The 22,685-nt window shown below is 54.7% G+C and overlaps 4 protein-coding genes across 6 annotated transcripts; all 4 read right to left on the reverse strand.

The window, feature by feature from the left end:
* Positions 1–690: 690 nt before the first annotated feature.
* S100A6 (S100 calcium binding protein A6) lies at positions 691–2,158 on the reverse strand. Its single transcript, XM_031436266.2, has 3 exons — positions 2,032–2,158; positions 1,259–1,417; positions 691–916 (listed from the first exon to the last, which is right to left on the reverse strand). The coding sequence occupies exons 2-3, from the start codon at positions 1,394–1,396 to the stop codon at positions 782–784; spliced, it is 273 nt and encodes a 90-aa protein (XP_031292126.1). The 5' UTR covers positions 1,397–1,417; positions 2,032–2,158; the 3' UTR covers positions 691–781.
* Positions 2,159–3,220: 1,062 nt separating this feature from the next.
* Positions 3,221–5,282, reverse strand: S100A5 (S100 calcium binding protein A5). Of its 2 annotated transcripts, none has more exons than XM_064477638.1 (2): positions 5,136–5,282; positions 3,221–3,488 (listed from the first exon to the last, which is right to left on the reverse strand). In XM_064477638.1, the coding sequence occupies exons 1-2, from the start codon at positions 5,271–5,273 to the stop codon at positions 3,348–3,350; spliced, it is 279 nt and encodes a 92-aa protein (XP_064333708.1). In that variant the 5' UTR covers positions 5,274–5,282; the 3' UTR covers positions 3,221–3,347. The 2 variants fall into 2 exon arrangements, with proteins under 2 accessions (XP_064333708.1, XP_010978914.1); XM_010980612.3 differs by having other exon boundaries at positions 3,221–3,491.
* A 3,983-nt stretch (positions 5,283–9,265) lies between these two features.
* S100A4 (S100 calcium binding protein A4) lies at positions 9,266–11,834 on the reverse strand. The gene is made up of 3 exons (XM_010980599.3): positions 11,770–11,834; positions 10,708–10,860; positions 9,266–9,563 (listed from the first exon to the last, which is right to left on the reverse strand). Exons 2-3 carry the CDS (start codon positions 10,846–10,848, stop codon positions 9,399–9,401), a joined length of 306 nt encoding a protein of 101 aa, XP_010978901.1. The 5' UTR covers positions 10,849–10,860; positions 11,770–11,834; the 3' UTR covers positions 9,266–9,398.
* A 1,365-nt stretch (positions 11,835–13,199) lies between these two features.
* S100A3 (S100 calcium binding protein A3) lies at positions 13,200–15,832 on the reverse strand. 2 transcript variants are annotated; one of them, XM_010980580.3, is made up of 3 exons: positions 15,827–15,832; positions 14,182–14,327; positions 13,200–13,714 (listed from the first exon to the last, which is right to left on the reverse strand). In XM_010980580.3, the coding sequence occupies exons 2-3, from the start codon at positions 14,320–14,322 to the stop codon at positions 13,550–13,552; spliced, it is 306 nt and encodes a 101-aa protein (XP_010978882.1). In that variant the 5' UTR covers positions 14,323–14,327; positions 15,827–15,832; the 3' UTR covers positions 13,200–13,549. The 2 variants fall into 2 exon arrangements, with proteins under 2 accessions (XP_010978882.1, XP_010978888.1); XM_010980586.3 differs by lacking the exon at positions 15,827–15,832 and adding an exon at positions 14,902–15,007.
* Between the last annotated feature and the right edge of the window lie 6,853 nt (positions 15,833–22,685).

Below are 22,685 nucleotides of genomic sequence, written 5' to 3' on the forward strand. Positions count from 1 at the left end.
CCCAGCTCCGGGGACCCTCACCCCTCCCTTTCACGAGCACCCTATGATTCACATATTCTCACGGCTGTCAGCTCCTCAGACCACTGTCCCCAGCACAAAGAACTCCTAAAGCATGTCTCCCTCCTTCAGCCAGGGCAGAGGGAGCAGAACTGAACTCAACCACACAGCATCCGAGGTGATCTCGGACAGAGCGCTCCCAGTCCAGGCTCTGGGCACACGGATATGCCTTCTCTGTCCCCACCTCACTGTGGTGAGAAGGTGGACCGGCCCTGCCCCACAGCTCTTCTGGCCCTGCCCCTCTCACCACACCCAGAGCAAATAAACATGGCTTTGTCCTCTTGGAGCCTGCTAGGACCGTCTTTGCCCCATTCTGGACCCATTACAGCCTGGCCCAGGCACCGTTTCCTTCCCTAAGCCCATCCCAGAACGCCTCCTCCTGGGGGTCACTTGAGCCTTTCCTTAAGATGGCTTCACTCAGAGCAGACGTCTTTTCTGCTTCGCATAAAGGCACCTTATGAGCTAGCAGCCGCCTTGTTAGGGTGCAGCCACATGGTGTGGCCCCTCCCACCTGCTCCCCTGATCTGGTGAGTCACTGAGTCACTCCCAGAGGTGCCTGTGAGAAAACAATCTGATGGCTGATGCAGCATCAGAGGAGGAAACAGAAATCACTGGGAAGCCAGGACACAGGGGTAGATTTAACCAAAGAAAAATATTTATTGTAGTTACGCACCACTAGACAGACAGGCCAGCTAGAGGGTGTCTCCACCTTTCCAAGTTACTTTCAGCCCCGGAGGACTTCATTATAGATCATGGCCAAGGCCCCCAGGAAGGTGACATATTCTTGAAAATTCACCACCTGGTCCTTGTTCCGGTCCAGGTCGTCCATCAGCTTTGCAATTTCAGCATCCTGCAGCTTCTAACATGTCAGAACGGGAAATCCATCAGTGGTGATGAGAACCCTGGCTTCTCTGCCTTTCCCCATCCCAGGCAGCCCTCTCTTATATAGGTGGCTCTGTGCTCACTTGTCACCAAAGATCCAAGTCCACCTTGGATTCACTTGGCTTTACTTCCCTGCTCCTACTCCTCAATAAGGGGAGTAAGCACCAGGCTAAGAGCACCCCTGGCCCCTCAGGGGTGTAGGCCAGGAAGGCATGTGGTCCCAGGCAGGGCCAGAATGCGGGTAAGTGTGAGTCAGGGGCACCTGGCACCTCCCCCCTCCCCTAGTCCTGCTTCTAGAGGGCCAGGGGAGACCGCTCACCGCCCCGATGGTGAGCTCCTTCTGGATCAGCTCCTTCAGCTCACTCTTGCTCAGGGTGTTCTTGTCACCCTCCCGGCCGGAGTACTTGTGGAAGATGGCCACCAGGAGGCCAATCGCCTGATCCAGGGGGCACGACATGGCTGGAGGCTGGGCTCAGAGCTGGGGGCAGAGAGGCTGGTCAGCACCCTGGGTGGCAGGGCCTTCTCACTCACCCATACACCCCAAGACCTCTGTCCCAACACCCTCAACTCCCTTTGACTACCCTGCCCACCGCCAGGTGTCAAACGACATCAGGGGCCAGCCCAGGGCTTGAAGGGCAGGGAGCGGGCAGACTCGAGGGCCAAGAGATCTGTGGCCGCGGGGGACCAGAGGAGACGGGGCTGGAGGACTCTAAGGAGCAAACAGGACCGCAGCCGAGAACTCTTTTCCAAGGGTTCCGGGCAAAGTTGGGGAGTATGCTGGGGGATGGGGATGGAGGCTACTCTCTCTCTCCCTCTCCCTCTCCCTCTCCCTCTCCCTCTCCCTCTCCCAGAGCCGCGCACTGCGGCGCTGACACACCCGGGACACACCCTCCCGCACCGGGAAGGGCCACTCCGGGGAGCCGCCCCGCCGGATGCCTTAGCCGGGGGCCAGCCTGGCGGCTCCGGCCTCTCCCCGCCGGCCCGGGAGCGCCGCAGAGCGGCCGGGGCGGGATGCAGGCACCGCGCACGGCCCGCGGCCTCCCCCCAGGGCGGGCGGCTCTGCAGGACGGGGCTGCCCTGGCGAGGACTCACCGCGGCTGCAGCGGAGCCAGAAGGGAGCGGCCGAGGGGACGCGGCGCGCGGCCGGCCCGCCCTCCTTATAGCGGCGTGTCCGGGAGGCCGGCCCGGCGAGAGCCCACCCCGCCCGCCGCCCGCCCCGCGGCCCGCCCCGCGCCCGCCGCTCGCTCGCACCCGGGCCCCAAACTTTCCACGCCTCCTGCCCCGGGCCCGTCGGGGCTCCTCGGGGTGGGGGCGCTTAGGGGGGACCGCGGCCAGCCCAGTGACCTTGAGCTCCCTCCTGCCTAATTCCCAAAACTCAGTTTGTCCTCCACCATGACGTGACACGGCATGGGAAGGAGGTGAAGGGCCGTGTGTGTGTGTGTGTGTGTGTGTGTGTGTGTGTGTGTGTGTGTAGGGGGAAGAGGTGGAGGAGGGTGCCCCCCAGGGGCGTTCAGGGTCAACGCTAGATGAAGGATGGGGCGCAGCCCTTGGTCTACGCGATGTGATTTAAAGGACCCCTCAAACACCCATTCCTCTAGCAAAAAATTCCTGCCACTACTCTGCTCCCTTTCCCCACCCTCCACCCTGAATTCCACCCGCAGCCTGTTGGCCGTTAAAATACACACACACCAGAGCCAAGCCCTTTACGTATTATTAGCTATTTACCCTTCAGTTAAGTTTTTTCAGAGCCTCTCTTGAAAAAAAGGATTTTGATGTGGGGAGAGGGGGAAAGCAAAAAGCCCTGGACTCCAGGGATGAGTGGGGTGGGGTGGGGCTGGGTGGGCTGCAAGGGCTTGTTGCTGAAGGGGTGGTGGAGGAGATGGAAAGGAGGCTGGTGTGGAGGTCAAGACCAGGCTCCCCCCCTTACCAGGGTTGTCAGGTGGCCTCCTGCAAACTGGTGACAAGTCAGACTGGCCTGTCCATCACTGCCCTCAGGAAACACATCCCAGCCTCCCAAGTGTCATCGCTTTCAACATACTTTCCCTCTTAGCTTTCTCTGCATATTTGCAGCATTCCTGGGAGGCGAGCAAAAGCCTGGCCAGACTTCTCTATTTTCCAGAAGGGCAAAAGGGAACGTGGATAAGCTTAGTCACGTCCGCACTGTAGGGCAGAAAAGGGGGTGGGAGGCTGTCCACCCACCTAAGGAGAAGCTCTGTCTTGCCCCACCACACCCCCAGCCAAGGTGGACAAGACACCTTCAAACCAGCCCCAAATGCCTGGAATGGAAAATCTTTATTTCCTCTGCTGGAAGGGAAGGCCCAAGCAGGGTACTTCTAGGAGGACAGGGAGGGCAAGGGACCTCAGAGGGTTTGTGAGAGGAGCCGCGGAGGCCAGGGACTGATCCCCGGTCACTGGTTGTCCTCCAGGAAGAAGTCATTGTAGGCCATGCACAGCGTGGTCAGGAACACCGAGTACTCCTTGAAGTCAATCTCCTGATCGCTGTTTTTGTCCAAGCTCTTCATCAGGTCATCGATGCTACTCTCCTTCATCTTCTTCGAGGGCCCAGGTAGAAAGACAGGTCAGCCACCCCTCCAAGCCCTGCCCTGACACTGCGTGGTGGCACCCATCCCCTGGCAAGGCAGCTTCAGGGTGATCCCAGCCAAGTCAGCTACATAGAGCATCTCGACCCCCAGAGTTTCCCCCAGGCCACACCCAGCACAAGGCCTGGCACCGAGCAGGGGCTCAGTGACCTGACTCTTGAATCTAATAAACTACAAGAGAAAGGCTAGTGCAGCCCACTTCCCTGCAACACTTTCTGCCACCCAAAGAAAGAAGGATCTAGATTTCGTACAACACCTAATAGGAACGACTTGGTGACTATGTGGCACTGAGCAAGGTCCAAGTCTTATTCTGTCCCTGTTGGGGACAGCTGAGAATTGACCAGACATCTCTCCTGCTAGAACAGCTGTATGGAGTGAGTGCCTGGCCTCCCGTCATACTGTCTACCTCGTCCTCTGTCCTCCCAGCCCAGCTCCACCAAGAGGATGAGACAGGGCCCTCGGGTGGAACAGGAGGAAAATACAGACACATCCTGCCCTCTCCTCTTCAATGCCCTCAACTCCAGCTTCTCCACAGGAGGCAGGACTTCAGGACATACGGAGATGGAAACAGCCTCTCTGCAACGTCATCCTTGTCCCCAGTCTGGGCTCCCGTTATAGCCAGGCCCTCCCCAGGGTCTCTGTCCCCCTGTAATTAACCCTGCTGGACCCACGGCCCCTCCCTCTGCCCTCATTAACTCCAGGATGCAGAGATTTTGGCTAGAAGGCCAGAGGGGAAGCCTGGTGACACCCACACCTGCTTCGGTCCCTTGCCCACAAGGACACACTCGTTGGAGCTTCTCTCTGGAGAGGCCCCCTGGATTTAGGATGTGACAGGAGAGCACCGCCCCCCACCACCACCACACCCAGGCTGATTTTAAAGGAAAGAGGGAGGGTGACACATGGGCCTGGTCTGGAACTCCAGCCTCTCACTAGTTGGGTGTCCTTGGACAAGTTATATAATGTATCTGAGCCTCAACTGTTTTTTAACTGTAATAATAATATAATGACTACCTTATGGGCCCTCGCCTCTGTCAGTTGCCTCCCTCCCACCATCGCCGTCTGGTAAGAATCAGTTCTGTCTCTTTACAACTTGTGTCCACCAACTAGCGGAGTGAACCTATTGGTTCTCATGTCAGCACCAGCTGAGAGCCCTGGACATGCCAGGCCCTCGGAGGAGAACCAGGAGGGGCCCTGCCCTTGAGCTGGACGCGGCTGACCTGGACGCCTGGACCCCCTCATCCCCCACAACCTTGCACCGGCTCCATAGCTGCGAGAGCCCAGTCTCCACACAGAGGGTTCCTTGATCTGGTTCTAAACCCTCACGCAGCCTGCAGCCCACCCTCCAGACCCTTGCAGTCCCTTCTTCCTTCCCAGTGACATCTAACTCATCCCCTGGCAGGGCCTCAAGCTGTGTTGGCCCACAGTGTCCACCTGCTTTTGAGTCTCTGTCCATCCCCTCTGGCCATTCTGTCCTGGCCAAAACAAGTACCCTGCGGGCAGGTGTATTGATATTTCTTTTTTCTCCCCTTCCCTCCTCCACGGTGCCTGTGGGGGAGCCCTGGGACCCTGGGGTGTGGGGAGGGGACCACCATCTACCTCGCCAAGACACAGCTCCTTCTTGATCAGCTCCTTCAGCTCCTTCCTGCTCAGAGTCAGTTTGCTGCCCTCTCTCCCTGAATATTTATGGAAAGTGCTGACCATCATGGTCAGGGCCTTCTCGAGAGGAGTCTCCATCACAGTGTGACGTTCTGGAGGCAGAAGGGAGAGGAAATGGTTGCCTTGCCCAGGAAGCTGGACCTTCTGCTTCTCCATCACTAGCCCACCTCCAAGCTGCTTCCTCAAAGACTCCATGATGAGGCTGAAATCTACCAAGTGGACCCCAACGACTCAGGACAGGTTGTAATGAGACCCAGAGCAAACCTGGAGCCCCCGGAGCAGGGAGACTGACCAGCCCCAAAGGAGCCTAGGAGATGTTGTAAAAGAGGTCTCAGGGCAGAGGGATGACAAGGTGGCCTCCCCAAAATAAGAACTGGTGGCAGATGGTGGAACAGAGAAAGGGTCAGGATTTTTTCCCTGGCATGTCAAGCTTGGGCACTCATTTTCCGGAGGCAGTCCTCACCCTAGTCGCCCTCCAGGGCCTGGGTGCCTGAATCACCTGTTATCAGGGAGTGTCCCATTCTAGAAGTGGGGAATGGGGCAAAGAGAGAGTCCAGGGGTTAGAGGAGACTGGGGCTGGAGCTGGAAGATAAGATCTTCAAAGGAAACCGGGGAGAGGTGATAGGACTTGTCCAGCTGGTCTCCCGTCTCTGGCCCAGAGACCTGTACACACAGACCGGCCACAAGGCAGCAAAGGGGGTGGGCTTGTTGAAACCTCCAGGGTCACTCTGAGAGCTGCATCCAGAGGCTGGGTTTGAATGGGGCCCTCCAGTCCATCTGCACAGCCACACCCACCCAAAAGAAGAGGAAGTCAGAGCTCCTGTGACTCAGGCTTGAAAACCGCTTCCCCCTTCGGGAGGAAGGAGCCAACACCCAGGGAACTCAGGGGCTGCAGGTAAGTCTGTGTAGAGTCCTGAGCAAGGAAGGGAGGAAGGCACTGCTGTCTCTTCCCTTCAGCCCAAAGCCCGCCTCACAATTCTTGAGCTGGACCCTTCATTCATCTCCCACCACCCAAAACCCTCAGCTTGCCCCCACTTCCAGGAGACTCAGCCAGTACCACAGTGGAAGAAGGCAAGGGTCTCTGGGCATCTGCAGCAGCATCCTGGCTGGTCCTGATCCCCACCTCCACCCCAGAGCTGCTTCTCGAGAGATTCTGGAAGCCACAGGTCCAAAGACTCTCCCTCTCCTCCCTGAGCGCATGCCCACTTATCGGGCCGGGCCTTCTTTGGTGGAGGTCACCGGAGCTGGTCACCCTCTGGCCTCATCACCAGCTTACCCCACCATACAGATGAGCAGGGAGATCAGAAGGAAGGACTCACCAAGGACAGAGGGAGCCAAAGAACTCACAGAGCGGAAACAGGCTCCCTCCCACTGCTCTCTGCCTTTATCCCCTGGCTCCAGTCCCCAGGATACCAGCGGAGAGAAAGGGCCAATGAGAAGGGGCCAGGGACAAGGAGGCCCAGGGCAGAGCCTCCTGGGGTGCAGCTGGGGAGAACCCCCCTCTGCCAATCTCATACTCCTTGTTTCCAAACAGAAGGGATGGAGGCACACTGAGTTCACCAAGACACACAGACCTTCAGTCCCAGAAGCTTTATTTTCTCAACCAAAAATCAGAACTCACAATCTGATGGGACAATAGCCAGGCTGCCCTGGAAAGAAGACCCAGGAGATGTGGGACAAATGCAGGGTACCCCCCCCCCCACGCCCTAGGCTGTTCTCTTCCCACCCACTCCAGGAGCAGAATAGACACATCTTGAGATGGAAATCAGTGAGGGAAGACGTTTTCCGCCAAGGGCATGGTCAAGGTCATTAGCAAGTATAGAGCCTAAGATTTTTTTTTTAATTGAAGTATAGTTGATGTATAATTTTGTGTTAGTTTCTAATGTACAGCACAGTGATTCAGTCAGACATTAATATATTTTTTTCATTACAGGTTATTACAAGATATTGAATATAGTTCCCTGTGCTCTACAGTAGGACCTTGTTTATGTATCTTATATATAATAGTTTGTGTCTGCTAATCCCAAGCTTCTAATTTATCCCTCCCTCACCTTTTCCCTTTGGTAACCATAAGTTTGTTTTCTATGTCTGTGAGTCTGTTTCTGTTTTGTAAGTAAGTTCATTTGCATCATGTTTAAGATTCCACATATAAGTGATACCATATGATATTTATCTTTTTCTGTACAACTTACCTCACTCAGTATGATAGTCTCTAGGCCCATCCATGTTGCTGCAAATGGCATTATAATTCATTCTTTTTCATGGCTAAGTAGTAGAGCCTAACATTTTTTTCTTCAATTCTTGTTGGGGGAGATAGTTAGGTTTACTTATTTATTTATTTATTTATTTTCAGAGGAGGTACTGGAGATTGAACCCAGGACCTCGTGCATGTTGAGCATGTGCTCTACCACTTGAGCTATTCCCTCCCCTCAAGAGCCTAACGTTTTGAAAGGGCTTTTCAATGAATTGTTTCTTCTAAACCTCACTCATCATCCCAGGAAAGAATTGTCAGAGACTCTCAGAATGGAGAACTGAGAATCAGGGACCAGGGAGGAGACTGAGGAAGGGAAGGGCTGGGTGGTGGGAGAGAGGCCGTGGACCAGGGTGAGCAGGTCCAGGGTGCAGTAATGGATGGAGCAGGGATCAGGGAGAGTTGCTTGTGTCTCAGGAGAGACTCAGCATTGCTCTGCCGGCACCAGTCCAAGCAGGAGGAAGGAGCTGAGTTAGGGGCTTAGCGCCTACCGCTGCTGCCGCCCCTCCCCAGCCTGCCTGGGTGCTCCCCGCTGCCCCCACTCCACTCCCAGGCCAGCCAGCAAGGCTAGAGAAGCAGCAGGGACGGTCGCTAAGCAACAGGAGTTTCCGAAGTATAGAGTAAGACAGGAGGAGGCTCAAGGGAGGGCGCTCCCTGGAAGATGGGCAGCCTGGGGCCGGGGTTGGGGAAGGAGGGGGAGGCGGCAGAATTTTTCCTGGATCAAAATTCTACCCAAGTCTCTGTAGTCACACCCTGAGGGAACCTCTGAGTCATCTACCCACTCCACTGAAACTTGAGAAAAACACAATGCGATGAGAAGGAAAGGAGGAAGCTTGAAAGGTCAAGGGAACCAGACCTTCCCTGCCTCTGGACCTGCCTCTACTCACCTCTTCTTTAGGGTCCCCGTACCTCCCAGGCGTGGCCTGGAAGTCTGATGCCCATCCCACCCACTGCCTGCTGGAGTTGCTCGCCTTCAACCTGAAGGGAAACATCATGCCTGATCTTTTCTGGGTGGAAAAAAATCTCAATTTCATTGATCAGATCCTATGTCTGGAATTTTGTCCCTAAAACTATGGTCACCTCCCACCATCTCCCTATTCCCACCCCAGCCACTATCCTCCACTCATCCCTTCCAAGGTCCTTTGTCCTCTGCTGAAGAAGCATGGCTGCTAACTGGTAACAGAGCTCATCCCAGGGTCTTTGGGACAGAGGTGGATGGCTGAGAGAACGATCATATCTCATGCTGCAGCCAACAGCCAGCTCTCCCGCCACGTTGCTTCCCTGATCCGACCATGGACAGGAAGGATTTATCCATCCTGGGGTTCGAAGCCAGAGCACTTCGGGGTGGCAGGACAGGGCTCGGGCTGTAAATGTCAAGACTGAGCCCTCCCCTTATCCCACTCTGGCCTCACTGCTTCTTCCCTGTGACTCAGCCCTTTCCCCCCACCCACCCCTAGGGTGTCCACTTCCATTCCAGACCCCAACCAAAAGCAGATGTGACCTTCCATCCCATCCCCGCTGCAGTCAGATGTCCGGCCAGAGGCAAGGTAGGAGAGGTGGGATGGGCAAGTGCGCTGGCTGAGGTCCCACAGCTGGGCTGTTTCATGCCTCTGGGGGTCCGTCTCCTTGCCTTCAGCTCCATCCAGAGTCAACTCTGTCCCCCACACACATGCACGCTCACCCACGTCCCTCCCTCACCTTCACTAGCCTGCTCTCTACTCCCCACAGAACTGCAGCTCAGCTCCCAGAGCCGCCCATACCCCCCATACCCCTCAAGCCCCACACCACGCCCCAAGACTCTCTCAGACCATCAGCCTCCTAGTGTTCAAGAATCTTTATTGAACTTGCTCAGTACTGAGCTTACGCTCTAGGGGAGCCGGGGTGAGGCACTGTGCCCACTGCCGACAGGGAAGACCCAGCCGGCAGGCCCCTCACCCACACCCGAGGAGCCTTCATTTCTTCCGGGGCTGTTTATCCGGGAAGCCTTCGAAGAACTCGTTGCACATCATGGCGATGCAGGACAGGAAGACGCAGTACTCCTGGAAGTCCACCTCGTTGTCCTTGTTGCTGTCCAGGTTGCTCATCAGCTTCTGGAACGCGGCTTCATCTGTCCTTTTCTGCAGGGGCGAGAAGCTGCAGGTAGAAACCAGAAGCCCGGCGTGGGGGTGGGCACAGAGCTAAGATTAGACCAGGTTTCCACCTCCAGATGGGAGTTTAGGAAGGCACAGCCCCTCCTCGGGAGACCCAGCGTTGGACCTCCAGTCCTCAGGGCTAAGCTAGGGTGGGAGGAGGGCTATCCTCAGATGAGGAAGTCTGAGGACCTGGGTGCAACTGGAAAGGGGCACCACAGTGTGTCCCCACAAGGTTGTCTGAAGAATCCAATTGGAGGGATGGTATATCTCAGAAGAGTGCATGCTTAATATGCATGAAGTCCTAGGTTCAATCCCCAGGACATCCATTAAAAAAATAAATAAATAAACCTAATTACCTACCTACCCCCCCTAGAAAAACAAAAAAAGAGCTTTTAAAAAAAAGAATCCAATTAGACAAGAGTCATGAAAGCAATATATAAACTGCATAAAGGTCAATAGAGATGGCAGCTGTATTGCTCAGGGGAAGTCTGTACATGTGTGAGTGTCTCCGTAACTGTGTCTTCACATCCACAAGCCAAATAGGAACTTAAAAGATGTTTATGGGTGGAGGATAAATTAAGAGTATGGGATTCACAGATACACACTACTATATAGAAAATAGATAAGCAAGAGGGATTAACTGTATAGCCCAGGGAACTATATTCAATATTGTAATAACCTATAATGGAAAAGAAGTTGAAAATAAGTATATATAATTGAATCACTTTGCTGTGCACCTGAAACTAACACAATATTGTAAATCAACTATACTTCAGTGAAAAAAGAAGATTCATTGCTGGAGTGATGGCAAGAGTTGGACCGTCCTGGTTCATGAACCTCAGCTTTGTACACGGGCTGCTTTGGGAAGTTACTTAACCTCTCTGAGCTTCAGTTTCCCTCCAGTTAAGTTGTACAAAACACCTGGTGGAGAGTCTGACCAGTGACCTACCCGTTCATTCTCAGCCCTCTTTCTGCTGGGGACCAGGAAGTGAGCGTTCGGTGCCCACTGTGCTTCCGCCCCAGGCAGCCAGAGCGAGTTCTCTGCCCCGACTCGCCCAACTCAGAGGTAGATGCCAGCTGTAGCCCAGGCTTCACAGGAGACTGGTGCCTCCTGGGCAGTATCACTCACCCCCAAGAAGCTGGGCAGCTCCCGGGTCAAAAGCTCCTTTAGCTCTGACTTGTTGAGCTTGAACTTATCACCCTCCTTGCCCGAGTACTTGTGGAAGGTGGACACCATCACATCGAGGGCCTTCTCCAGGGGGTACGCCATGGTGGTCAGGATCTGGGGGCAGGGTCACAGAGACACCCCTGTTTTCCCTATCCCACCCCCAGTCATGTATTCTGAATGCCCACCCGACTCCCATCCCTCAGGGAGCACTTGGAGCAACCCTGCTCCCGCTAGAGAGGCTGCCTAGAAAAGCAGGGCTTGGAGGGGAGATGGTGTGGGAAATTCATGCTTGGGGCAGTGAACACCTGCAGGGCCTAGTGCACAGGCTCTGGGTTTCAGGCAGCCAGCTCACAAGAGTGCTTTCTCCACCCCTCACTCTATCCAGTGTACTCCCATGGCTCAGCCCACAGCAGCCCCACCCTAACCCATTCTCCCTCCCAGCGCGGGGTGAGGCCGCTGGAGGCCTGCCCAGGGGCCCCGTAGCGGAAAAAACCAGCGGCCTAGAGCCCAGCATGGGGAGGGGCAGGGTGAGGTGGCAGAGGCTTCGGATGCAGGGGAGGGACCAGGAGGCCACCCTCCCTTGGGCTAGGCTGCTGCGTGCAGGGCAGAGGCTCCTAGGACACAAGCAGACAAAAGTCCACAGTCGCCTTCTGCATTCACCGTGCTCCCTACATCCGAGGGCGAACACACGAGCTTGTGCAACCCAGCAGACACAAGCCAAGGTGCATGCCCACCAGTCACACATGCGCTAAAACACACTACAGCATCTGCAAGCCCCAGCGTCACGAAACCACACAGAGGGCTCCCACCCAGCCACCTGCACACTTTTTCTTTTGTGTTTTTTTTTTCTCTCTCTTGCAAGCACACACGCGTGCATGCCCACCACACACACGCACATGTCCCAGCCCAGAGCCTCTGCATCAGAATCTCACATCTGGATCCACTTAGTCATCTGGTCCCCACCAGCTTCCCCTTCTTCTGCCCCAACAGCCCTTGCAAGCCAGTCAGGAGACCACAACTCACCAGGCCAAGAGAGAGGAAGCTCTGAGGAGAGAGGGTTGGGGAGAGAGGAAGAGTGGGGAGAGCCCAGCAGTGTGACCTATTTATACCCTGGCCAGGCCCTGCCCATGGCAGGGGATGGGGGAGAGCGGGAGACAGCCCTCCTATCGTGAGCTGATGTGGTAAATGCCACGGGCCCCCTCCACCAGCCCAGCCTGCAAACCCAGTTTCCTGCCCTGAGCAGGCAGAGATGGATAATGGAAGACCTCCGCTGGGCACAGGGAGGGGCCCTGGTTGGGTGGGCACCCCCACGTGCGCAGCTCAGCCTGAGTTTTAGGGAGCTAGAGGAAGGGGCAGTCTGTGCCTGGGGCGTGAGGGACAGGGATGGTGTGGTCCCACTGAGCAGCCGGCATAGAGGAAACGGGTTCGGGGTGGTGGGTAACAGGTGGGAAATTGCCCTGGAGTGAGGCTGCCTAGGAACACAGGGAAGGGACCCCAGGCTCGGTGCTGGGGACAACTCAGGCTGTCCTTCTCCCCTTCCCCAAAGGCTCTCTGCCAGGCTGGGTGACGCCCAGGACAGGAGCTGCAGGTCTCGGGGGAGGAACAGATTGACACCCAAGGAGGTGCTGGGACCCCCACAAGCAGGTCCATGGAGGAAGGTTTTGGGTGAAGTCGTGATGGAATGGAGAAGGGGAGTCAGGCCTAGGGGCTCAGAAACGGACTGAAGGGACCAAGAGAGGATGCAGAGGTGAAGCAGAAGGTGTCAGAAGAGGGAGTTGAGAGTTGGGATGGGTGACAAAAGTGATGAGTGCAAGTTGGGGTGGAAAGTTAGAGACAACATGGCACAAAATGGGGGAGGCAGGGATCAAGGTAACCTCTTCGGTCTGGGTATGACCTCAGGGATTGAGGGAGGGTCCGAAGTAAGGGGTTAAGTCCCTCAGGTGGCTGTAGCTTCTGGGATGGGGTCTGCCTGAAGGGGTCCCCTTCCCCCTCCAATGCAGGGCACCCCTCCTCTGCTGATCAGGGAGCAACATCTTAGTCAGACCTCTAATCCCATTAGTGCTGCACCGTGGGCTCCCACAGCCCAGCGGGGCGGGGGGAATAGACCCACTCCCTCCCCTATAGCTCCACCCTCCTCCCAGAACATCCTGTCAGGTGGACAGCCCAAGGGAGCTGCTTCTTCAAAGACCCGAGAGAGAGAGAGAGAGAGAGAGAGAGAGAGAGAGAGAGAGAGAGAGAGAGGTCCCCCAGCCACCAGCCTCCCACAGACAAGATCCCTGTGTTGATCCCAGCCCCTCCTGCTGGATATTGAAAACATTTCATTTCCGCAGGGCCAGAAACTGCCCTCAGCCTCCCATCCTCCAGTGGCCAGAGAGGAGCGAAGCCTCGGCAGGACTCTGACCTGACCCCAGCTATCCTCTCAGAAGAACCAAACAAAGCCAAGTGATGCCAGTTCTTTATTAGGAGAGAAACAGGACCTTTCTCGCCATGGTCTCATTCCTGCACATACTCTGTGGGCCTGGACAGTCTCAAAGCAGATCCCCGCCTCCAGCCAACATGGGCCACAGTGAGGAGGCAGCGGCTGGCTGCTCTACTGGTCACTCACTGAGATCCTTGGGGAGGTCCCCTCATGCCTCCTGGACTCACAGATAAATGGGTTCACAGATTAGGGGCAAACCTGGGAGATTCTGGATGGAGGGGACACGAGGAGGGAAGGGGAGCTGACAGACCCAGGACAGCTCAGGGCAGAGATGGAGCAGGTCCTAAGCAGACCCAGATCCCTGCCCCAGGGCAGCCCTGCCCATTACTGAGAGCAGGGGGCTTCTGGGGGGCAGTTCTTGAAGTATTCGTGGCAGTAGATGCAGAGGCAGGCAAGCTTGTTCATGTACTCCGCGAAGTCCACCTGCTGATCTTTGTTGGTGTCCAGGACACTCATCAATTTATTGTAGTCACACTCCCGAAGGCCCGTCTGTGCAGGGCAGGGTTGAGGAGGGATGGGGAGGCAGGTTGAGGAGGACAGAACAGTCTCGTACACACATTCAGCTTCCCTTCCACCATCCTGGGTGGTCCCGCTCAATCCACACCCCTTCTATTCTGGTAACTCACCTGTGTCCGTCCCCCTCCCAAGTCCTCCTTCTCAGGCCATTTACTGAGCACCTGCTCTGTGCTACTGAGTGCCTACTGTGTGTCAGGCATTCTTCCCAGTGCTGTCGCTAGGTCCTCCGAACAGCCCTGCCAGGCCACCCGTGTGATGATTGTCCTCCCATTTCACAGGTGGGGAAATTGAGATTCCTGCTGTGTTAACCCGCTTCCTAGCACCCCCTCCCCACAATCCGGCCTCCACCCCCTGGCTGTCTGATTCTCAACTCATCTCCAGGTCTCTCTTTGCAGAGTCTTAGCAGTGCTTCCCGTGGGATGGTCACCCCAGGTGCTCACCGGGGTCCAGGTGGGCAGCTCCGTCTGTACCAGCTCCTTGAGCTCCGCCTGGCAGAGCGTATAATTGTCCCCGAAGCGCTCAGCATGTCTCTGGAAGCTGGATATAATTGTAGCCAACGCCTGCTCCAGAGGACTGGTCATCCTCACTGTCACAGAACAGGGGTACGACTCAGGGCAGAGGCCATGTCAGCCCCCTGCTCCTCCCTGCCTTCCGTGTGTCCCAGGGACTGTGCCCAGATCTGACTTAATCTCCTCCAGGCTTCCAGCCCCACAAACTGCCCCTCCTCTGAGTAGCCCTCCCTGACTACACCAGCCCCTCCTCATCTATTTCCCGACTGTCCCCTCCACACTTGTTCTTCCCCTGGACCGAGGACTTTTTTCTCCCCAACATCATTGCAAACCCCTCAGGGAGAGTGGCCCACCCCCTAGCTGGCACACCCCACCCAGGGGCTTCCTGAGGACTCCCTGATTCTCTCCACCTTTTCTCACCCCAACACCCAGCGAGGGCTCAGTCCCACTCTGCACCACCCCATCAGACACAGGCCCTGGCCCTAGAAGCCTCCTCCCCTTCCGACCCCAGAGTTCCTTCTCTAGGAACCTGTACTAGGAGACCCTGGCCCCGTGTACCCCGTCCTCGGGCCCTTGGCAAGGCTGGGCATTCTCAGGGAGGGTCAGATCTCAGAAGAACCCCCCACCTCACCAACACAGGTATGCACCTACCAATGTGTGATCTGCCCCACCTGAGGCCATCCCCCTGACCCCAGGGGTCTTGAGACAGAAGGCTCTGCAGAAGGGTACCCTGCTCTGTTAAAGGGGAAATCCTTCCTGGAATGGCCCACCCCCGCCATTCCACTGGCCCCACCCACCACCCTTCAGGGAGTTGCCTCCAGCCTGGGGAAACCATAAGGCAGCCAGGAAGGCATGTGTTGTTTCCATGTGAGCCCAATGACTCACGCCTGGTTCCCCCAGGGGACAGGAGTCCTGCAACACGAGGCAGCCTGGGCCAGGGCTCTCTCCCTGATGTTTCCCCCTCTGCTGGGCCCTGTGGAGCAAATGGCCAGCCTGGTTGTGGCTGGCGGGGGGGGGGGGGGGGGGGGAGGTGCAGGGCTGGGGGAGGGGGAGGGGCCCTGCCCTGCCTGAGGTCTAACTGTCTGTGACAGCTCAGGATTGGGGCAGGGGGCAGGAAGGGTCGCGATGTCAGGGAACAGGGAACTGCAGAGGTGCCTGGCCGCCCTTCCCAGCTCCTGCCAGCCTGCCTGGCGCCACTGCTGTTGCTCTTTCAGAGGCTCCGTGCCTGGCAACCGGAAGGAGTCCTCTCCTCCGCAGGGCCCTAGCCCGTCTCAACCTGCTGACAGGAATGAAGGAGGCGGTGGGGGCAGGGAGGGTGATAGCAGCACCTTTAGCTTTTAGCTCATTGCCCGCGCCGCTCGGCCAGACCTCAGCTCTGCACACCCCCAAACCCAAGCTCCCCAACAACTCCTCGCTGTAAGAGGGCACCCCTGAATCCACCATATCTGATTCCCTTCGCCTCGTCAATCCCTGCTGTGGTCATCCCTCTGCCCCCTAGGCCAGACCCTGGGCCAGGAGCCGGACCCCGGCCACTCACCACCCAGCCCAGGGCAGGACCCAGGCAGCCGGCACTCACCCCCGGTGCTGGTGTTTCAGCTCTAAGAGCCCAGCCACAAGGCATCCCTATTTGTAGCTTTCCAAGGAGAGAAAGGAGCAATTATGGGGGTCCAAGTAGGTCAAGCTGAGGGTGTCCCCAGGGGTTCCCCTGCTTCCTTCCTTGGCAACCCCTATTACAGGCCCCACCCACCCACCTAGCCATGCACACATCAAAGGCCCACTCTGGGCTGCAGACACCACCACCTCTTCATTTTCCCTCTGCACAGCCTCCTGCCTGTCTCCTTCCAGTGAGCTTGGAAGAGACAAGTGATTCATCACAACCATCCTCTATCCCTTCACACTGAAGAGACACTCCAAAAGACAAAGTGGGGACACACTCTAGCCTCACCCCCAGAGAATCCCCGTGCCAGAGGGGGTCTTGGAGGGCATCTGGTTAAGCCCCCTTATTTACGATGACAACACTGAGGCCATGAGACCACCTCCCTGCCTGATCTCCAGACCGATGGTGCTTGGCCGCTTTGGGCTGAGAACTGCTTCCTTCCCTGGGCAGATCGCCCGAGGGATGTCTTTGAGGCCTAGGAGGATATCCTAGGGGTGCTTCCAGAAGTCTAGGCTGCCTTCTCTTGGTTACCCCCCCCCCGACACCAAGTGCAGACTCATGCCCGGGTGGCCTGTAGCCAGAGCTCCTCAGGCCTTTCCTGGCCCCCCTTGGCGCCAAGGCCGAGTTCCCTGCACTCCTGTGGGGTGGGGGTACATTGCCTCTGGGTTTTGGCTCAAGCAGGTAGCCCTGTGAGGTAGGAGGTGTCCCCCTTGTCTCCCCTCCTCAAATGGGCCCTTCCTCATGCCACAAACTGTCACAAACTGTCAAAGCCAAAGGTCATTTGGGCTCGGTTTGGCCAATGCCCTCAGGGCCCAAGGGCCTCGGCACCCTGCCCACCTCCTGGAGTCTGCTTTCACTTAGATTATGATCTCCTCAATACTTGCTGCCTTGTGAGCTCGCCAATGCTTTGAAAAAAAATGTTTTTATTTTATCCAGATTTTTGGTTGTTCTTAGCTGCAGCCCGCACAAGCCACCATGTTAGCAGAAATGAAAATCCGTCGGTGTCATTTCCCTGTTCCCTCCCTCATCCCCAGGCCTGAGACACACACACCCCCCTCACGTCACAGGAAGAGAAGGCAAGACCCAGCAGAGTGTGGGAGGGGGACGAGAAGTCAACACCCAGGCCTCTGAAGACCCCCAAATGCCCCTGGGGCAGCCAGAGAGCTCACGCCACCTGGACCTCACCCCGGGCCCCGCACCCAGAGCTCGCCTGTGCCAGCTCGCTGAAGACGCAGCCCCTGTGGGTGAAGGGAGTGGGCAGTGGGGAAGGCAAGGAGGGGAGAGCTGTGATTAACCTTGTTTTATAGGCAAGGAATTATGGGGAGTAGGGGACAGAGGTGGGGGCCAGAGTGGACCAGCAATTAATTCGGTTCTAGGTCAAGCACTGTTCCCACCTATGACAGCCCGGCTCTGCCACCAGCCACCTCCCTCAAGCAGGTCACCTCATCTCTCTGGGCCTCCTTTTCCCATCTGTCGCTGGCCGAGGAAAATCGTGGCCACCACTCCACAGGATTGCTGTGAGGCTTAAATGAGTTAATATTTACAAAGCTCATAGGTAAATAGCGCTGGTACACGGTAAGGGCAACATGTTAACCGAGAGGTAGGTAATTTGCCCAGGTCACATAACTAATTAGCGGCAGGGTGAGAGCCTTTCATTATTAATATTATTACAAATATTTAGAGGCACCTGTCATGAGCATTGGGGGTACAGCTGTAAACAAAACAGACAAAACCCAAGCTCTGTGGCGAGGACCACCTCAGGGAAGTAACAGACACATGTCTGCTAGACTGGCGATGGAAGTGCTCGGAAGAACCATACAGCAGGGCTAAGGGGGAAGTGGTGGTGGGACCTGGAGAGCTTTATCTGGGTGGTCAGGGAAGAGCTGGGCAGCCTCTTCCCAGCCCGGGTCCTTCTCCTTCAGCTTTTCACGTTTCACGGCCTGGCTGCACCTGCCTGGGACGCCTCACCTTTGTTTGTCCACTGGGAGAGGCTCAGACTGCGGGGCATCAGGGGGAGAACCAGACCTTTCCCACGAGGTCACTGTCTCCAGGCTTCTGCCTCCATGCAAGCGGTGGGCAGAGCTGCAGCCTCTCTTCCTTTGCTTTCCCAAGTTCCTCTGGCCATGACTGGAATCTTCCTGGCCTGCTGAGAGTTCCTTCCCAGCGTCTACTCAGAAACCCCCTTCTGCTGTGGTTCCAAATGCACGTGACACCAGCCAGCCCTCCGAGACCCAGACAGGGGCCATCCCCCTCCTTTCCCACCCTCCGCTGTCCACACCGTCCACTCGATTCTCTACCCTGGACGGAGCCCAATGCCCTTGGCCTCTCTCCCAAGCTGCCCTACTGCAGATGTGGAGCTGACCCCCGAGAAGTGCGTCACATCTGGAAGAGAAGGAACCAGGTGAGTGTGGGAGAGTGGGAGCAGGTGCTCTCTGACCTGGCAGGGCTGTCCCTCTCTCCTCCCCATCTCTCCCTGCCTCTGGCTCCCACTGTCACCACCACCACCTTACAAAGGCTCCTGGGAAACTGCCTTGCCCTCTGAAGGTCGGTGTCTGGTTCTGCCCCTCAGGGAGAAATAAGATGAAGGGCCCCAGAGCACCCAGACACTCATGGGCTTGTGCCAAAGAGACCTGGGCCGGAGGGACAGGGTGACCCTAGCCCCAGTCCAGAGTCCCAGGGGGCCAATCAACCTCTTCAGTCTGATTCTCCTCCTTTCTCACCATCTGAGGCAAGTGTGGGGACAGTGTGGGAAGGAGTATTGGATTACTGGGGCTGGAGTCAAGGAGGCTTTTGCTACAGAATTGAAGGGGGAGAAGATCTGAGTTGGGGATCTAGGAGAGCCTGGGGGGCTTCGACCTACTACCTCACTGAATGCCCAGTCATTGCCTGATTGTCCCCATTTCCCAGATGGGAGCACTGAGTTGGTGGGGAGATGGATCAAGGGACTTAAATGTGGGCACGTGGGGAGCCCCATTTCAGTCATTCTCCTGCCTCAGAACCCACCTGTTGCTTTCAGTCTCTCTCTTCTTGGAGGGTCGATAGGCTGTCAGGGATAGACCCCAAAGAGCACAGGACAAAGTGACAGCAGGATGTGATGGGAGGTGCAGTATGTATTCCTGAGGGTCACCTCCCAGCCGCGACTCAGGAGGAGGTGAGAGAGAATCTGGCCAGCAGGCCTTTGAACAGCACCATTTCCCGGACCCTCCTGCTCTCAGCAGATTTGTGGGGAGAGGCGGGATGAGGGAAGATTGTTGAGACCAGCTAAGAAAGTTACGAGTTTGTTAGTTTGTCTAATACATAGAAGGAAGGGGGGAAGGATATAGCTCAAGTGGTAGAGTGCAAGGCTTAGCATACCCAAGGTCCTGGGTTCAATCCCCAGTACCTCCTCCAAAAATAAAAATAAGTAAACCTAATATACAGACAGAAATTAGCCCCAGGCAGTGCCTAGCCAGCCAGGGGCAACTTCAGAGGCAGTCAACTCAGGCCAGTGTCCACCAACCCAAAGAGCCCCAGAGCCTGGAAATGAGCCCCAGGATCCCACGTGAGCAATCAGACTACAGTAAACGAGTCGCTGGCAAGCGGACCCACTTCTTCCCCTTGGATTCAGGATCAAGAGACCAAGAGCATCTGGACTCTGCTCACCCAGGTCCCCTTCATCGCACACCAAGCTTTGGAGGAAGGGGAGGCACCCCACCACTACCCCATCCACCCCATCCCCATCCCATAGGGGTATAGGGGTAAGTTTCTTACAGACCCAGGTCAATTCCCAACACTGCTCTTGATTTAATCTCCCAGCCCCTCCTCCATGAAATGCAGAAACTAACAACACCTCCGAGTGCTACAAGGATTACTTGCAAAGGCCTAGTGGAGACCCCGGCCACCTCTCTTTTCATTGCTGGGGCCTGCCCAGCCTCACCTCACCAGCTCCAGACGTGCAGCTAAGTTAGAGCAGTGAGAACAGGCAGGTTGCCCCAGAACCTCCTCACTTCCTTCCACCTTTGGGGAGCTCTTGTCTGAGCTACTCTGTAAGCAGATCCAAGCATCAGCGCTTCCAGGGGACTAAGAAAAGTAAGAAAACAATTCAGGAAAATCTTGTTCACTGCTTGTCTACTATCCATGCCCCCCTTTCCTTATTATTAAAACCCTTTTTCTTTTCTTTCAAAGTGTCACGATGCCCAGCTCAAAATAGTTGGTTGTAGCTAGGACTAGCTATATTATATAGCTAAGGCCAAAGAGATGGAAGTAGAAATCCCTGGAGAGAGTGCTTCTTGCGTGATAAGAAGGCAAAAGTCTCTTGAAGGAAAGCTTTTTGCACCTTACCTGTCCTCTGTCTTCCAACCTGGAACATGGACAGTGAGACCTGGAGATATAGCAGCCATCTTGTGATCATGAAGCAACATTCATGAGGGGAAAAGCATACATACTATAGATAACAGAGCAAAAAAAAATGAAAAGACAATGGGTGTCATATGACACGACTGGGCCCCTGAACCAACCCTGAACTGCCTACCCCGGACTTCTTGTTACATAGGGCAATTAAAGCCACTATTATTAGATTATCTGGAACTCAAAACTGCATAAATTCCTAACTGATAGAGATTTTTACATCTGAAAGTGGAGTCCTCAAACAAAAGAATCTAAAAGGTGAAACTGGCCAAGTGGAGGAGGGAAGATAGTGAGATATGAGGACCCAATACATACAGGCTGAAAAGTCAGGAAGCTTTGCTAGAAAATGACAAAATATTCAATCAAACTGTCCCCTGATGTATCTTGGGATGCAGACCAAATGGAAACCTAGGTGCAGTGATAGAGGAAGTGGTAGGAAAAGCTTAGCAAATCAGCATGAGCTGGCTGGCTCCTGGAAACTTTCATCAAAGACCTGAAAGAGAAAGAGGCTGCTATTACAAAAACTTAAAGTGGGTGTAATTGGCTTTGGGACAAGGCAATGAATGGGTGCAAGCTAGAATGACCTCAAGACCTCAAGGAGGTTGCTAGTAATAATTTGAAGGAGAGCGAGGAAGTTGTTACTGGAGACTGAAGAAAAGGAGACCCCTATTGTGTCGTACTGGAATGTCTGGAAACGCTAGTATCCATGGTAACGTGCAAAACAGAAAGATTACCTAATGAACTCACGGGTTGGCTAAGGAGATTTTTAGACAGAATCCTGAAAGTCCCAACTGGCTTCTTCTGGCTGCCTGTGATAAGATATGAGAAGAAAGAAATGAACTAAAGAAGAAACTCTTCAGCTTTGAGCAGAATTTAGAGGAAATATAGAGGGCCCCAGACAGCCTTTCCAGGCAGCAAATGGCTCTCAAAGCAATAAATAGCCTCAGGGCAAAGATCAAATCCGAAGCCATGCCATGGTAAAGGGTTTCAGAGTGAGATCACGTCAGAGGAGACTTCAAAAGGGTTTAAGGGCACGTCTCAGATCTTCTCAGACAAACAGTATGGCGTCTAATAATTTTACTTATTTATTTTTAATTTTGTAGGGGAGAGGTAATTAAGTTTATTTATTCATTTTTTTAATGGAGGTACTAGGGGATTGAACCCAGGACCCTGTGCATGCTGAGCACGTGTTCTACCACTGAGCTGTACCCTCCCCCTTGGCTTCCAATAATTTTAGAAGTGTGCCTCTTGACCCTTTCAGACAAGAAGGCCTTTAAAAATCATAAGGGCATTTTCTCACAGCATCCTGACTCTAAGATACAGAGAGGCACCTCTCAGAGAGATTTGTAAATATGGCTTTTGTCTAATCAAGTGAATTGTAAGTTGATACACAGGAAGCCCACAACATTTTTAAAGGAATTATATTATCTGGGACTGAAAGGACTACAGACTGCTCAAAACAAAAAGAAGCTATGGGCAAGAAACAGGCTGAGAAATCCACTTAGCTACAAACACAGACATTTCTTATAGAAAAGAAAGAGTTAATTCAAAATGAAACCAAGAGCCTAGAGGGTGGGGCCAAGAAGAACCATTTATAGAAAGCAGAACTGGGTCCTAGTCAAGAATCTGGTGGCATGTGTCTGACACAATTTCAGAATTGCTATGGACCAGTGACCACTTTGTGCCTCCAATCCACCACCACCCCTTTTCGTTTTTGTTTTTTTTTCTGGGGGGCAGAGGTAATTAGGTTCATTTTATTTTATTTTTTAAAGGAGGTACTTGGGATTGAACCCAGGACCTCGTGCGTGCTAAGCATGTGCTCTACCACTTGAGTTATACCCTCCTCCCATCACCCTTCTTTGAATAGGAGTGTTTATTGGAGTTATCGATCACTGTCTCATCTTTGTACAGTGAATGTGTTGTTTGCAAATCTCCAGATCAAAGGGAATCATTCTTGAGGACCTGGTCTTGAGAAGTTGTGGAGGAACTGCACCTGAGAAGCCAAATCCGTATCTAGAACTGACTTAAATAACAGGATCCTGGATCTTCAAGTTGATGCCTCCATGGAATAAGACTTTAGATTTGGGGAAGGAAGTGAGTACATTTTGCACACGGAATGGATGTGAACTGTGGTTGCTAGAAAGCAGACTACAGTACGTAATCGCCAAAGATAGTCACCATCAATTTCATGCATGCTGTTCCTCACATTAGAAGATGGAGCCTAATTCTCCTACCCTTGAATCTGGGCCAAACTCAATAACTTGCTTGATCAACAGAATGCAGCAGAAGCCATGTGCTGGGATTTCTGTGATAAATCTTAAGAAGCCTCACAGCTCCCCTTTGGGCATCTTGGGATGCTTGCTTTGGGGGCATTCCCTCTCAGAACCAAGTG

The sequence above is a fragment of the Camelus dromedarius genome, chromosome 23, assembly GCF_036321535.1.
Source record: "Camelus dromedarius isolate mCamDro1 chromosome 23, mCamDro1.pat, whole genome shotgun sequence".
Classification (NCBI taxonomy): domain Eukaryota; kingdom Metazoa; phylum Chordata; class Mammalia; order Artiodactyla; family Camelidae; genus Camelus; species Camelus dromedarius.